The 16455-nt window shown below is 51.9% G+C and overlaps 1 protein-coding gene across 2 annotated transcripts in view; it reads right to left on the bottom strand.

Annotated features, from left to right (window-relative positions):
- The window catches only part of DNAJC7 (DnaJ heat shock protein family (Hsp40) member C7), a 31002-nt gene extending 16700 nt beyond the window's left edge, over positions 1–14302 (bottom strand). The window contains exons 1-5 of one of the 2 annotated variants that reach the window (XM_065577880.1): positions 14141–14302; positions 1654–1742; positions 974–1098; positions 770–883; positions 135–209 (exon numbers count right to left, since the gene is read on the bottom strand). In XM_065577880.1, coding sequence (XP_065433952.1) covers positions 135–209; positions 770–883; positions 974–1098; positions 1654–1742; positions 14141–14226 — 489 coding nt within the window. In that variant the 5' untranslated portion in view covers positions 14227–14302. The remainder of the gene's footprint in view (positions 1–134; positions 210–769; positions 884–973; positions 1099–1653; positions 1743–14140) is intronic. The other variant, XM_065577881.1, reaches the window with a different exon arrangement.
- Positions 14303–16455: the final 2153 nt, after the last annotated feature.

Here is a 16455-nt window from a genome sequence, read left to right as displayed (position 1 = left end):
GGTGCACATAATACAATTCACTCCACACATGGACATAACAAATTAGAGGGAACACTGTCCCTGACTCCCGCTGAGCCAGCCAGATCAGTGTTTTCTGGTCATAATGGGACAAAAAAGATCCATGTTGATTTTACCTTCCTGAAATCTCGTTTCTCAAAATCAGTTTCAGCTATTCTCTCGTATTCCAGCACGGCGCTCGCATTCTTCAACTGAAAGAAAGGAGAGCATGGTCGGTTTCCACTCGCCTGGTCTGCACCACCGTCGGATGGCATTTAAACCAGCCAGCGCCCAGGATATCAGAGCAGCCCCGGGAACAACAATACTCCGGAGCTACCTTTGCTTTTCTAAAACCAGTTTAATGTGGGCCCCTGGGATCGGATGGCTTGATTGCCCTGGAGAATGAAGGCGTCTGCTCAACCACAGGCCAAGCAGAGCACAGACAACAGGAGGGCATGCGTCCACACACTGCTCCCCTCCACCACGCCCCCGGATTGCCCAGTCTAGCTCCCACACCTCCACCAAGGAAGAGAGCGCACAGAGAAGCAGTTTTGCAATGTGGGTATCAGTCTGCTAAAAACTGGACTGAACCCTCAACTCATGTCACCTCTCCCCCCATCAGGTGGCTGCCCCACGGAGACACCATTTAGTCACATCCAACCTGAGCTACACTTGATTCTGCAGCCCGGAGGCGAAAGGCTCCATAGCAGAATCTTGCTCCCCTGGGCAGCCCCCCCGAGGGGGCTATTTGGATCTCCGAGCGTTTTTTTACCTCTTGTTGTGCCTGAGGGTTCGTGTGATCCAGTTCTAGAACTCGCTGGAAGCAGCGGCTAGCAGCCATGGCATTCCCGAGAGAGAGGTGACATTTCCCTTCCCGTAGATGTCCCTGAGAAGACAGTTAGAAACGTGGCAAAAGTTCGCGTGGGGGGTTTCCAACGGCTAGTAACAATGAGACACCGAATGGCTGGTCACCTACCCGTACAAAGGTATCATCCAATCGGACTGACTGTTGGGCATCTCCCAGTGCTTCCCGGAACTTCCCCAACATCATTAGGGTGGCTGCTCTGTTACCATAATAACTGGCATTGTTAGGACATGCGTCTGGAGAAAACATTACAGCAATCCCAGTTAGTGCAATGCGAAGGGCTACACGGATTGTCGACAGAGCACATTACAAGGTCACTGCTGGGTTCAAAATCACATTCCCCGTTGGCAAGTTCATACCCTACATGAGCAGCTTAAAAATTACCTGGAGTCAGCCGTTTCTATTTAGGAGCGCCCAGAGGGGTCGGAGTTCCCTTGTACAAGCGCATTGGAAATGGCATAGCGTCCTGTTCAGTGCCCACCAGCATGGTAACACTGCTGAGCCCACACGCAATCATTAACACGAAGGAGATCCAACTCCATCAGCCTGGCTGGACCAGACACAGACAGGGTGCTACATCGGGCAGCGCTACAGCCATCCCAAGCACTCCCGGTAAATCTGGTGAGATCGTACACGGTAACTAACACATCTGTGTCACCGGGACACTTGGAAGAGGTTTCTTCAATGTGTGCCGTTAGCACCGTGAGTTGACCAATATGCTGGTTTATTCCCCCCATAACCCAGTCGGATTCGGCGAGCCCCAGAACGCGGTCACAAACAGTCGCTCTCACCTATGGCTTTTGTGTAGTAGTTGTATGCTTCATTGTAATCTTTCTTGGCATAATAAGCATTTCCTTGTTCCTTGAAAGTCTCTGCTTCTCTGAAAGAGAGTACAATATCCCACAGTGAGATGAACAGCAGTATCGAGAGACACTGACTGGCCCCAAGGACCACATCCCCAGCTGCCTCCGGACAGCTCTGCACTGCTCTACTGGCTACCCATGGCTCTAAAGCTGGCCTGCCTGGCCACTACAGAATTGCCCCCTTCGACGGTACTCCCGGGGAAAGAGGGCACCCCATGTTCAGGGGACTCCCAGATGCTGCAACAGCCCTTGGGGCCATAGGCAGCTGGCTAGGGGGCCAGCCAAGGATCCCAGGAGCTCATGATGGATTCAGACCAACTTCGCACACTCCTCCCTTGAGCTGCTCTAAGTGCTGGCCAGCCACCACTCAGAATCTGGCCCAAGGGTATTTGTTCTTCAACGCTCAGAAACCAAGACAATTGCAGAAGCTTTTACAGAATTTACAGGTCCGATCCTGCATGGTGCTGAACACCCACAACTGCCACTGAAATCAGCAGAAACCGAAGGTGCTGACCACCTGTCAGGAGCAGCTCCAGACCATGCAGGAATGGCCCAGACCGCTGGAGAGGTCTCCTGAAGTCAGCAGGCTGAGGAGGGGCTCAGAACCACCTGAGAACAGGCCCTAGGAAGTCTCCTAGAACATGCAACGTTCAGCCTGAGGCATCTCCCCTGAAGCCCTTGGAAGTTGAGCCTTCAGAAAAACAGAAGTAATTGCACCCAGGGTCCATCTCCCCACATCGGCAGGGCAGCCTGGCAGGGAACATGCACTGCCACCGTTCCATGCCCCACAGCCAGTCCTTTGCACCCCACATGTTAGGAAACGCTTCACTGAGGGACAAACTCTGTCTGAGGCGGCAGCGTAAGTCAGGCAGAACTGGGCCCTGTCACTGCATCTGCTACTGAAACAGCATCGATCAACATTTACACATCCCAGCTGCTGTCGGGAGAGCTACCCGCTCTCCTCCCCTGCATGGCTTCTCCAAAGCAGCGTCACCTCTCAACAGGGCCCCGGCAATAGTGCCGACAGACTGCTCTTTCGGGAGTTTAGCTACCAGGGCTTCCCAAGCTCAGGACCAATGAACCCGAACGGTTTTGTTTCCCTTTCTGTGCCACTGAACAGGTAAAATGGCAACGAGATGGAGGCTTTAAAGTATTAACTGTTCTGGGATGTATTTCAATCCGCACTGGGATAAAATCATTTGGGTCGTCACCATTGCACCCAGAGCTACAGAAATTAAAGCACGTGCTGAGTCCTGCCGAAGGAGAACTCCCACAACGTACGCCCGGCTAAAACCTCTTCCTTGGAGGAAGGCAAATTTCAGAAATCGAGCAACGGGGGCAAGTCTACAGAGTACACACTTAATGATCCAAATCGCATTAGGGAGACGGTATCCCTTGGATTCCAGCCCAGCCCACTGGGCTAGTCCAGCCATAGATATAAGCAACCACACGAGGAGTCAACGCGCACAGGACACCTTCCTCCTCAAAGGAAATGTCAGCCAACTGCTCCGTAGATAGAATTCACAGCAGCAATGGGGCAAAGGCTGATGGCACCAAAATAGCTAAAGGGACATTCCAGCCTGCCAGAGCAGAGTTCCACATTCAGTCTCAAACGCTCAGGTCACACCGGACAGGCTCCGAGCCGAGCTTCTCCGCCTTGCGAAAAGCCAGGGCCCAGAGAGTTACAGAAACCAGGAAAATCTCTTTCGAGGCTTTACCACGATTCTGCTCAGAAATGACTTGTTGTGAAGTCCAAGGCAGACACCTGGCCCTGAAAATAGCTTTAATAGGCCAACTCAAGCAGCACAGGCATACCGAACAGGCAGCCCACGGAGTCATTAGAGCTATCCCCGGCCCCCCTCCTTCCCTGTAACACCATGGAGGGCACAAAGCCGATCAACCGATTTTACTGCTGGTGAACGAAAGCAATTTCTACTATCACTGTTAGCTTTGTGGTAGTGTCCAGAGGCCCAAATCAGAATCAGGCCCCTTTGCACTACAAGCTCTACCAAACTCCCAGGCCGGTATCAGCCTCTCTCGAAGAGCGTACAGTCTAGTCGATCAAGGAAGGTACAAGCAGGTATCCATTTGGTTCCATTTTATTTTTAAAACCTACAATTTACAAAAATGATGTGCGGCTCAGGCTCTGAACAAGCGGCACCCCTCTGCCAGCACATGGCGGCACCTCTTACATCCTCTTGAGACCCTGAGTGAGACTGAAGCGGTGCCAAGGCATTGTGTGAGCTCTGGAAAGCAGGGATTTCACCCTTCCTGACATCCTGGCCAGGTAAGGGTTGGGTGCCACTCTGTAGAGCCACTGCTACAATGCATATGGGCCAGGACATCAGTTCTCAAAGTGTGGAATGTGCACCACTGACGGTACACGGGCCGGCTTAAATTACAGTAGCCGAATACGAGTCCATTCCGACCACACTGCGTAACTTTACAAAGGAAACACGCCAGCACTCCTGAGTGTTAGATGAGGCATAAAGTCAGAGACCTGCTGGTCCAGAGCCTATTCTTTAACATTGACGTTGTCGGACAGTTGTTGGACAGACACAGTAAATGACAGTCCGTGAGCCAGAGTCCAAGCTGAAGACACCTTTCAACCCCACCCCCTGATTAAATCTGGTCTGGGTATTCAAAACCCGGCCCTCTCTGTAAGGAGCGAACACTGCCACGGCCCCTTTCTGCCCGAAGGAAGGCATTTCAGCGGGCGCGAGCTGAAGGCAAGCTGAAGCGAACAATGCGAGCTATGTTTGGCAAGCCCACTAAAAAAGGAACAAAGGGAACTGTGTGGGGGCAAGTTAACATGTTTTTAACCTCATTCGGGCTTGCCATTGGCCACTCCCACGCAACTGCCGCAAGCAAAGGGCTGTTTGTCAGCTGGCAAAACAATCGACAGGGAGTGCTACCACTCCAAGGGCCTTCAGGGTCAGGGCTAAAATATGTGCTGCTCACTTTCATTTTTAATCTCGTTACCAATTAGGTTCAGCTCAGGATGCTGACAACAGGCAAGCCCCAGGTCTAGTGTCACTCACTGCACTGGCCAGACACACCAGGGACCTCCCTGGCCCAGTATGTTTATGTTTACTTAAAACAATCAGAGCCCAGGGGTGACTGGGTGGCAGAGAAGCGAGCTGCCATGTGGTGCTCTGAGAGTACATGTCCCAAACTGGGAGTGCTGGGAACGCAACAGATCCAGGTCCCTCTCCCTCGGTTTCAGTGGGTTCACTTCAGGGCCTTGAAAGGTATCTAATAAGTTCCCATCCGCCCCCCAGCCTGAGTCTGGTCTGAATGAGCTTTCACCTCTATCTGGTGGGAAGCTGCCGACATGCCCTCCTCACCCACGTTCTTCCCGCTAACATCCCCAGGGACGGCATCATGCCAAGGTTCCCATCAGAACTGAACCCTCTGCTGCTGTGGTCGAAACCTGTAATCTCCACCCACACCCACCAAGTCAGCCTGGAGATATGCACAGTGGAGTGTGTCGGAACACACGGCAAGTGTCAGAGTAGAACTCTCCACCCGCACGTCACGAGACAGAAGCAGAGCTAGACAAATATGCCCCCTACTTGACTTACAGCAAAAGGAAACAAAATCTGTTCTGGGAATGAAAAATCACTTTTTAAAATGTAACTGTCCCGACAGACTGACAGCATGTGCTCCTCCTGAGTGGATCCGAGCTGGTGAACAAGCCGTGTAAAAGATACATGCAATGTACATCTCATCGGTGCCATGCTGTAGATCTCTCTCTCTCAACTCTCTGAGTAGGGATTGTTTCAGTAACTCGTGCCAAGGGGATGGATTTGTACCACTCGTCGTGATGGGATTTTCACTCCGTAAGATAAGACACCCATGCACCATGGCCACTTCTGAACATGAGGAGGGTTGAAGGAAGTGGTGCCTAGAAGTTTCCTTTCTAGCGTCTATGGTCCCATTGCTGTGGTTACATATTCTGAAGAACAGGGCAGCAAGGATCATTGCCAAACCTGATCTCTCTTGGCCTGCTGAGCCACTTGCTAGAAGTAAGCAGATTGTCTCATGTGTAAATCTTTAAGCAACTTTACCAGTCCTTATGCAATGCAGTGTTTCTAGTTGTTCCAGCTGTAGGGCTGTAAGCCAAGACTCCTGGGGTTGTTCCCTGACCGCCAGTGAGTCAGTCACTGACCTCTGCGCCTCATCACCCCATGTGTGAAACGGGTGGTTAAATACAGACCTACCTCACAGGAGAGCTGTAAGGCTCCGTAGTGCTTACGAAGCCCTTTGAAATAATCTGGTGAAGAGTACGAGGATGGTTGTTTCTATTTAGTGTTGGTTGGCTTTCCTAGACACAGCACTTGGCTGACATGTCAAACCTCAGTGGCTGGATAACCTTACCAGAGAGGAAGTAAACATGGCTGCCTTTATTGTTTACACGCCTTTAAAGCTGAATGATGAAGTCTTGCAAGAAAATCAAAGTGGCTTCAAAACATGTAGGCAGAGGCGCTGGGTTTGCAAGAGGCAAGGCGTGAGAGCCCGGGAACAGAACGGCAGCGTCTCTCCCCAGTTGTGTTCCAACACACAGAAAACGGTTCTTGTTTACCACTGTCTCTGGCTATACTAACAAAACAAATGCAGATCTCCTGATATCATTAGTAATTGTTTCAATCCAAACAGATGCTGCAGCCTGAATGAGATCATTCTGCATCTCACACTGATGTAGGCTGCATTCCCCACTTGCTGCTTTGCTAAAAATACAATCCAGGCCTGAATGGATTCCTTTGTTCGGAGAGGTCAGTGTCTCTCCAGGGCCTCTCCGTGGTGAACCCAGGGGGTGGGGAGGAACACAGCCACATCAAGGGACTCACTAAGAAGCGTCTCTTTCATTGCCTGCAAGCACTGAGAGCGCTGCTAGGAGCCAGCTGTCTGAAACAACTCCCTCCTCCTGAAATTTGGTGACCTGCGAACTGCTTGGTTAACAAGCTTGTCATGTGCTCTCAATTCTCCAGGTGTTGCAGCCAGTCCTACTCCATGGTCCAGCTCAACCTGAAAGGCTCCTCAGACTCCTTTCATGGGAAGAACATTACTGATACCTTCTCCCCTAGGATCTGCCACATCCTCACTGGAGATGCGTCTCCTCCTCCAGCAGGGCAGTGGCCTCAACAACTCCCCTCTGAACTATTCAACCCCAGTGGCTGGAGGGGCTGGTAGGCCCTCTGCTCACCCTGCCTCTGCAGCAATCCCAACCCTTGCTAGCTCTTGGAACAAACTGCCAAGACAGACAAGCCACCCTGCACAGCAGTGAGATGGTCCCAGATTAGCCCAAGAGCTTTTGAGCAGCATCTTTCATCTGCCTCCTACCACCATATAAATCCTAACACAGATTTCCCCCTGCTCTAGCTTGCAACCGTCCTCTAACATCCTACCATCAACCCAAATCGCATCCCTGATTTTCATAGCACAGAAACAGAGGCGCAGCCAAGAACAAGTCATTTCCAGAATGAGCAGAGCCTTCCGAGCTCCGTCTGAACCCCACCTCCCAAATGGAGCTGTTGCACCAGCCTTCCTACCTGGCTGGCACTCTGCAGCCACCCGATCTCTGAATGTGTAACTCAGGTCTGTACAATCTACGGAGGTGGCAGACTGAATGCCTCCCACCGCCATCACTCCTCTCTCACTTCCTGCCTAAACTGCAAAGTACTTTAAGCTTATCTGGGAACTAAAGAGCTGGCCAAAAGTTCCAGCAAGTCAAGTGCTTAGCTTTGTGTTTAGGAGGCGCTCCAAGGTCAGAAACTCCAGGCTGTTCACATTTTGACTTGCTTTCTAGGCAGCTCGCCTAGTGCCCCTCCACGCAGAGGTCTGTTTGCATCTCCAAACTCTCTGGGCTAACAATAGTGAATCCCCAGGAGGTCCAAGCAACCCCTCTAGTCACTTGCAGAGGCAAAAGGCCACAGTCAACTTGCTTCATTGATACATTCAAGGCATTTTGCTACAGGATATGGAGTCTTTCAGCTGAAATCCAGCCCAGACCTCTGCCATCAGATGCTATGCAGACACCTGTGTGGACGGATACGATTTAGTCGCAGAGGTCACGGATTCTGTGACTTTATCGGACCTCTGTGACTTCTTTGGCTTCAGTGGTCAGAGGCTGCAGCCGGGACTGTGCCTTCCCCCTGTCCGTGGTGATGGGGCTCGGGCTGTCAATCCCCCCCCACCCCCGCCGCTTCAGCTGTCATTCCTCCCCCCCAGTTATTTTTAGTAAAAGTCACAGACAGGTCAAGGAGCTGTCGGTTATTTTTAGTAAACGTCATGGTGACAAATTCTTCATCTTACCTGTGTGAAATGAGCTTAAAACCAGCCTAGCACTACACACCCCTCTCCCCCCTGCATGCTGACAGTCTCAGCAGAGAAGCCAAGGAATGAACGGGTCACAGCACAGAGGGGTCTCCTCTCTCACCCCCTAGAGATGCTTCTTTCAGGTCAGCGATGAGAAACAGCGGCTGGGGAATGAGAGGGTGGAGGCAACATGTGAAACTTATAACATACTTCCATACTGCTGTCGTCAGGCTGGTCAAAGCAGCCTCTCACATCACGCTAAACTCAAACTAGACTTCTTCAAACTTAAATCATGATCTTATCCTGCAGCTAGACAAGGTCACCTGGGAGCCATCCTCATTACAATGCAAAGCAGCACTGTAGCATGTCAAACAGCACATTCCTCTGTGCATCAGCACCCCCTACTGATCAAGGAGCGATGCTGCTACCAGTTGCTTAGTGCAGGATATTGAACTGATTAAAGAGGACCTATAGCCGGGGTTCTCAAACTGGGGGTCGGGACTCCGCAGGGGGGTCGTGAGGTTATTACGGGAGGGGGGCGGGTTGCGAGCTGTCAGCCTCCACCCCAGACCCCGCTTGCCTCCAGCATTTATAATGGTGTTAAATATATTAAAAAGTGTGTTTAATGTATAAAGGGGGGGTCACATGCAGAGGCTTGCTGCGTGAAAGGGGGCACCAGTACAAACGTCTGAGAACCACTGACCTATAGCCCACAATAGGCAGGAAGGAAGGTGGGGAAATCCAGTGGCTGTGCAAGCAGGTGCTTGTGTTTTTCTACCGATTCACCTCAAAGGGTACTGGAGTTTTTGAATGCCACAAATATAACGCCCGTAGAGAGTGTGTGTGTGTGTGTGTGTGTGTGTGTGTGTGTGTGTGTGTGTGTGTGTGTGTGTGTGTGTGTGTGTGTGTGTGTGTGTGTGTGTGTGTGTGTGTGTGTGTGCGCGCGCATAGCCTACTCCACAGGAATACCCCAAACCAGTGTTTCCCAACGACCAGTCCATGGACCAGCGCCGGTCCCTGAGCTCTCCCTGAGATCGTTTAAGAAGGCAGCAAGCCAGTCCCTGGGCTCAATAAGGTTGAGAACCACCGCCCTAAATCATTTCTGGTGAAGACAACACCCACTATGCCTCTTTTATAACATTCACGGAAGGGCCTCGTGCCAGAAATATCCCGCTTCCGGTTTGTTTTCATGGAAACAAACTTGGACTCAAGGGCTATTGTGGTGCTAGAGCTTTGAATAGTGCAGCTAGAGAAGCCCTTTGATAAGAAACTGAAATCAAGGAAACTGACTGGTCTTAATAAGTAACCAGCACACATTTCTGATAAGCCTCTGATCGCCTACCTACAATATAGAATTACTCAACCAAAAAAAGGAGCTTGTACGATGCTTTGAAGACATACGGCTCTACATACATTTTAAGTATTAAATATTTAATTTGTGTACACCTACTCTACACTGATTCTCTAAACAGAATTATTCAAACCCTGCAGTGCACTCTGTATTCACAGTAGTGCAGTATTTGTGTGAAGACTTCTTTTCAGCACCACTGGTTATTTTAAAAAAAAAATTCCACTGGCCTTGGTCACTGGAAGTCCTATTTATCCACCGCATAGGTACAGTACTAATGTACCTCATCCATGAACAGAATGTCTTCAGGCTTCATGGCCAATTAAACCTTTGGTTTGCTGCTGAGACTGTCAACACAAGAGTCAATTAATGAGATTTGTTCACTTGGAGACCCACCAACTCATTTCACATGAGATGGTAGTGATCCCCTCACTACTGAGTTACACTAGATTTGAACTGGCAATCTAAAGGTGAAGTCTTCTGACCCCAAGATGAGGGAAAACTCAAATTCTTTGGTTTGGGACATTTTTTCTTCATTGTGTAAATCTCATACTCTCCATTTTACAAAGGTAACTAGGATGGCACAGCCACTCTGAAGCTGGTACCAAATAGTAAAGGAAAGGGTCTGATCAAGGAACTGTTAATCCTAATATTAATTTAGCAATGAGACTTTTTAAAATACCTCTTTTTAAGATACTTCTTCCACATCATTCAGCACTGAAGAATGAGGGGAAACATCCCCCCACATATATACACAACAGATAGACTCTGGAGCTGCCAAGCAGATGGCCGAGAAACTATTTATCCGATAAAAAATGAAGTGAAATAAAGCTTCAGAAATCAACTGAGCCACAAGAAAACCGTTTCCACGGTCTAGAAATCTTTTTAAAAAACTCCCCCTCTTATGGATATGCTGATCTGTGATTGGATCAGAACACAGAATTTAAGCCAATCAGAATGCAGCTGTTCAACAATAACTGTCACTAACTGCATCATCATCAGATAAAATTAGTGCAGTTACATCAATCATTTTCCATAAGTATCCCTGGAATTTATGCAACAGCAGGCAACCATTATCTTGTGACCATATTCCATTCCTTCCACTGATAAGCCTCTTAAACAACCTGCAAATGACACATTCCGTTTATTTGCAGCTGTTTCAGTGCAATGCCAGGACAATTACACTGAAATACAAATCACTGCTTTGCTACCGTCTATCTTCTCCTCCAGCTCGGGGAGCAGAAGCAGCCATCAGGGACCATTTTAGTACATTCGGGCAAAGGTTAGTCCAAAAACACAATTGTATCAAAATAATTTACGCAGGTTATGGGGTGGGTTTTTTTTTTAAATTGGAAATTTACCCACTCATCCTACAAAAGCTGTAGTGAAACATCAGGTTCCCGTGCCTAGTCTGCCCAAGTCCAACAATGCTAAGCACTTACATAGCAGTCAACCTGTGGAACTCCTTGCCAGAGGATGTTGTGAAGGCCAAGACCATACCTGAGTTCAATAAAGAACTAGATAAGTTCATGGAGGATAGCTCCATCAATGGCTATTAGCCAGGATGGGCAGGGATGGTGTCCTAGCCTTTGTTTGCCAGAAGCTGGGAATGGGCGACAGGGGATGGATCACTTGATGATTCCCTATTCTGTTCACTCCCTCTGGGGCACCTGGCATTGGCCACGGTCGGATGACAGGACACTGGTCTGACCCAATCTGGCTGTTCTTATAGCACTTTGCATGGTTCAAGGGGCTTTACAGACATTAGCTACATCTCCAAACACCCTCTTTGACACAGCTGAGCAGTATCCCAATTTTACAAATGGGTAAACTGGGCCAGAGAAGCTAAAGAACTTGCTCAAACCCAGAGAGGAGCTTCGTGGCAAAGAGAAGATTAACACTCAGGAAGTTCTTGACTACAGGCATCTGCTCAAAGCAAGAGGTCCCAAGCTCCGAGCTACCAAGAGGGGATGGGAACATCTTGGAAGTAGCATATTAATTCCGTCCTTTAACACCTCCCCTCTAGGTGACCCTGGAATAGTGTTGCCCTGCCACCCCTCAATCAGATTAAAAGACAGGATCACCCCAACAGGAAAGAAGAAAGCCTGGGAATCCCACACTCAAAAGGACAACCACTGGATGAAAGACTGAACCTTAATGACCCAGGACTGAGGTACTGGCCCTATCCCATCAAGGCAGCCGAGTGAGCTAGGTTGCTTTTGCTCTCCATTCCCAGGGCTCTATCTGGAGTGGGCCAGGAACCAACCCTCCCACTGAGGATGTCAGAGTTCTTCTGTTTCTGGGACTCTTCAGTCCTTTCTATGGGTCATTTTATTCATGACCAGTTCATTTCCTGCAGCTGCCTTCTGAACTCAGGTATGGAGGAAGAGAGAGGTTGGTGCTAGAGATCTCTGTAGTAGGAAGACTGAGCCCAGTTCGTGATTTTTTATGGTTGATACTTTTAATATTTACTCTAGTCATTTAAAAGTGAACAAAGCCCTGGAGAAAATACTATAAGGAACAATCTTACATTAGCCCGGGGAGGGGGTGGATTACATGAAACTTAGCAGGGCTCTCCCAGCACTAATCAATTCTTTAACGCTATGATACGTGGATATTTTATGCAGCATGCAGGTGCTTTTTTAACACGGTTATTTATCTATTTAATTGACAGGGTGCTACAATACTTCCAATGCCACTCCCTTGGCCCGCGCCCTTTGATAGCTAATGAGCAGCACATATACTTCAGCCCTTCACCATCATTTTGAAACTGGCACTACCCAGAGGCCCCTTTCAGTTTCATTTTGTCCCACTGCTTCAGTCAGGTGCTAGAGTGACGGGCTCAGCCACACCATTTACAGACATTGTATTCCTCCTGAGACACCAGACTGGTGAGATTCAGCTCTCAGTTTGGCACACTAGAACTAGCGCAGTGTTTCCTAAAGGCTGATCTAGTCATTTCACCCCCTGCTGTGATTGCCACAGCTCAGCAGCAGGTGGTAATAAAAGCACTTGCTCTTGTAAAGGAAATTCATTACCAGAGGAAAGGGCTGGGATCCTCACCACGCCCGGCCTCAGATAGGATCTGCACCGCTGGGCAGAATTTGCCAGCTAGCTTTGGGGATGAAGGAAGCTTGGTCTTTCAACAATTACTAGGTGGGGAAGAACGCTGCCCTAGTACTTTCCACACCCAATCCTGCCTTCAAATACACAGGTCACGCGTCTGACGAAGTGGGCATTCACCCACGAAAGCTCATGCTCCAATGCATCTGTTAGTCTATAAGGTGCCCCAGGACTCTCTGTTCAAATACAGAGTGTACTTTGGAGAGCCAACATGCACAATGATCATTTCCCCAAGGAGCATGGTAACATGGGGCAGGTATTGGAGAGCAGGACTCCATGCTATCAAAAATCTCAAACAGTAACTGTTCTGTTACAGGCAGGTGCAATTAATAAGGATCCGTGACGTCCTCAGACCCAGGAGTTAGAGAAGGGAAAAGGATCTGAACCTTCTTCAAGGGTTTTGAGCCATGACGATTCCCCCCTCCACCACAACTTTAACCCTTTAGCTCCCTCTCCGGAGCAGACCTCAATCTGGCAAAGAAAGGCTTCTGCGGGCGCTAGTCAATACTGCCCCAAGGCAGAAACGATGGAACACGCTGAAAGCCCAAAGCCAAGTCCAAGGAAGCCCAGATTTGCTGCCTCTCAGATGGTGCCGTCACTGTAGGCCAACGGGCACCATCCAGCAGGCTGAGGTTTGCTGTACTGCACAAAGTTTGACCAAAAGAAGATTGAACCTTTTCTATAAAACAGACAGTGACTGGACCCCCCCCTGCCGTTCATATAGGGGCACGTCCAGCAAAGGCCACAGAGCTTAGCATCCGACAGGCAGCCACAGCCTTTCTGAAACAAAGCATCACATGCAGGGAGCTGCAGGCCCTCCTCCCCCCATCTGGCATCCCTCACCTCCCTTAGTAAAGGGCAGCCCTGGACTGAATTTAAGAAGTTCACTGACTCCACTCCCAGCCCCCCTGTTCCGGGGCTGAATTCAGTCCTGCAGACCCCGTACAGGACGCGTTAAAAAGGTCGCGGCTGCCGTCTCTCTTCGGACTGGTCCGGTCGACCCCAGCAGAGCCTGCTCCCCCCCGGGAACCGATCCCCCCGCCCCGGCACCCCTCATGCGTTAGGCGGTCCAAGCTTGGAGACAGGGGCTTTCTGCCCAGGCAGGAGGGCGCTGGCTGGAGAAATCCCGCTCTGGGGTCAGCGCGAGGGCTCGGGCGCAAAGCACCAAGTGCCCGCAGGACCCTGTGCAAATGGCCACAGCGAAGACCCTACAAAAACATTCAAGGGGGGGGGGTGGCAGAAAAATGCATCTCGCCCGGGTATGTGGAGCCAGGCACCCCCCCCCCCGAGGGTCCCCGGGCCCCCCCCGCCGTGGGGCAGATTTCACCAGCCTGGGGGGGGGGGGTTAGCGCCCCCCACTCGGGGCAGCCGCCCCCCGCTGCAGGCCCAACCGAGGGGCCGGTGTGTGTGCGGGGGGGGGGGGTCCTGCCTGCCTGAGAGGCCCCCCCCCCCCCCCCCCGACACAGACCGGGGCCGCCCCGAGAGACGCAGCGGAGACAAGCCCCGGGAATGGGGCGCCCCGGGGGGGGGGTCACGGGGCCCCGCACGCGGGGGGGGGGGGGTCGGTGACTGAGACCCCCCCCCGGACAAACCCCCTCCCCGGCCCCGCCCCTCGGCCCCCGCTACCTGCGAGTCGCCTCCTCGCCGCCCAGCAGCCCGGGCCCCTCGGGCGCCGCCATGATCACATCGCACTCGGCCGCCGCCGCCGCCATCTTACAGCCGGGCCGGGCACCTGGGGAGGGGGGAAGAGAGGGGGCAGCGGGGAACCGGAAGAGACATGGACTTCCGGGAGCGAAGAGAGGCCGCCGCGGTCCGTCAAGAGGGGCCCGCCCGCCGCCAGGGGAGGGGGCACAGAGAGGGCGCATGAGGGGCCAGAAGGGCCAATCTCCCACGGGTGGGGGATGGGAATGGGTGTGGCCTGGGGAGCCGGGGGGGGGATGGGAATGGGGGAGCCCTGCCTGGGAATGGGAATAGGGGTGGCCTGGCCAGCCTGAGGGGGGGTGGGAATGGGGGTGCCCTGCCTGGGAATGGGGGTAGCCTGGGGGGGGGGATGGGGGAGCCCTGCCTGGGAATAGGGGTGGGAATGGGGGTGGCCTGGCCAGCCTGGAGGGGGATGGGAATGGGGGTGGCCTGGCCAGCCTGGGGGGGGGGATGGGGGAGCCCTGCCTGGGAATAGGGGTGGGAATGGGGGTGGCCTGGCCAGCCTGAGGGGGGGTGGGAATGGGGGTGGCCTGGCCAGCCTGAGGGGGGATGGGGGAGCCCTGCCTGGGAATGGGGGTGGCCTAGCCAGCCGGGGTGACCTGGCCAGCCGGGGCGGGGAGGGGGGATGACTTACCTGAGATTGGCCCAACATGGAGCGGATGCTGGGTGGAGAGTGACACTGGACGTGGGGGCACGCGGCGATGCAGCATGACGAGCTCTTGGGGGGTGTCTGTTCGGCGCCTGGCACAACGCGTCCCTGATCCCCGAAGGGCGCTGCTAGGTCCTGCTGTGACACAGCTGATAGCAAATGGCAACGATCATGGTGTAAATAGTAAACTGCCGTGCGAAGGCATCCTCCCGCTAAACCACCGCCCCCTGGCACCAAACTGTCGCTGTAACCACATCCACGGATAACAATCAATTACAAATAATTAGGTTCCTAAACATCAAGCTCTGCCCGTGCCTTAGGCCAGTGGTTCTCAACCCGCAGCCCGCTTGCGGCCCAATCAGCACACAACTGCAGCCCAGGTGACGTCCTCCAGGCCAGACAGGTAGTATATCTATTGCTTGGATGCAGCCCCCATAACACAGAGAGAGCTGCGTGTGCAGCCCACAGTGGTAAATAGGCTGAGAACCGCTGCCTTAGGCCCTGAGCTTGCAATGAATACGGATGCTCAGCAGGGCCTGCCTATACAGAGCTCATTGCAGGATCAGGTCTTTCTTGCATATCGATGTGATCTTTCTGTTGTGACCCTTGTCCTTCCTGACCTGCCCTTGTCCTTCCTGGCCTGCCCTTGTCCATGGTGTTGCCGACTTAGGTCCTGCTGCAAAAGAGAACTGTGCAGGTGGACCCCTGCATGCCCACAGAACCCCATTGGCTCCAGTGGGGCTCCACGCTGGTGCAGGGATCAGCCCATGCAGTTCTCCTTGCAGGATGGTGCTGGATTGCATTTAGGTTGTGCATTCTCCAGAACAGGAGGCACGTCTTTGCTCGCTTTGGGAGCTGCCTAGCGCTTCTCCAGGTGCTTGACATATAATTAAAAAAAAATTAGTCATTGTAATGATGCCTTTTAAAAGCCATCGCTTGTTTTCTCTCGCAACAATGCCCTGATGTGAGCCTTCAGCAACTGAGATGTCATCTCAAATATTCTTAAAGCTGGGTGGGGGCTAGACTGTCACTCTAGATTTCAGGATATTTGCAGCCAGAAAGCTTCGCTTTCTTCAAAACCATCTGGAATCTCAAAGAAAAGAAGATCAGGCTGGTGGGAGGGGGGGCTGAGCGGGGGGAACTTTCCCTCCATATTTTCAGACATGAAAGTTGCTGTTTTTAAAAAAAGCTTTTCCTTAAATGGACGATGTGGCCATTAGTTGCCTGAAGTGGCCCCGGTTTCCATTTTTCTTGTCATATTTGCACCCAGGGCCGGCTCCAGCATTTCTGCCGCCCCAAGCAAAAAAAAAAAAAAAAAAAGCCGTGATCGCGATCGGCGGCAATTGGGAAAAAAAAATAAAAAGCCGCGATTGGCGGCGGCAGTTCAGCGGCAGGTCCTTCACTCCTAAAGGGAATGAGGGACCTGCCGCCCCCGAATTGCCGCAGGTGCTGCCCCTCTCCCTTGGCCGCCCCAAGCACCTGCTTGTTAAGCTGGTGCCTGGAGCCGGCCCTGTTTGCACCATGGCTGGTGAAGTATGATGGGGAGGAAGGGGGAGGGGTTCAGGAAAGACCCGCTTCAGTGGGGCACCAG

Source organism: Chrysemys picta, chromosome 24, assembly GCF_011386835.1.
Source record: "Chrysemys picta bellii isolate R12L10 chromosome 24, ASM1138683v2, whole genome shotgun sequence".
Taxonomy (NCBI): domain Eukaryota; kingdom Metazoa; phylum Chordata; order Testudines; family Emydidae; genus Chrysemys; species Chrysemys picta.
The sequence above is the reverse complement of the archived record's forward strand: the minus strand, read 5'-3'. Positions and strand labels throughout refer to the sequence as shown.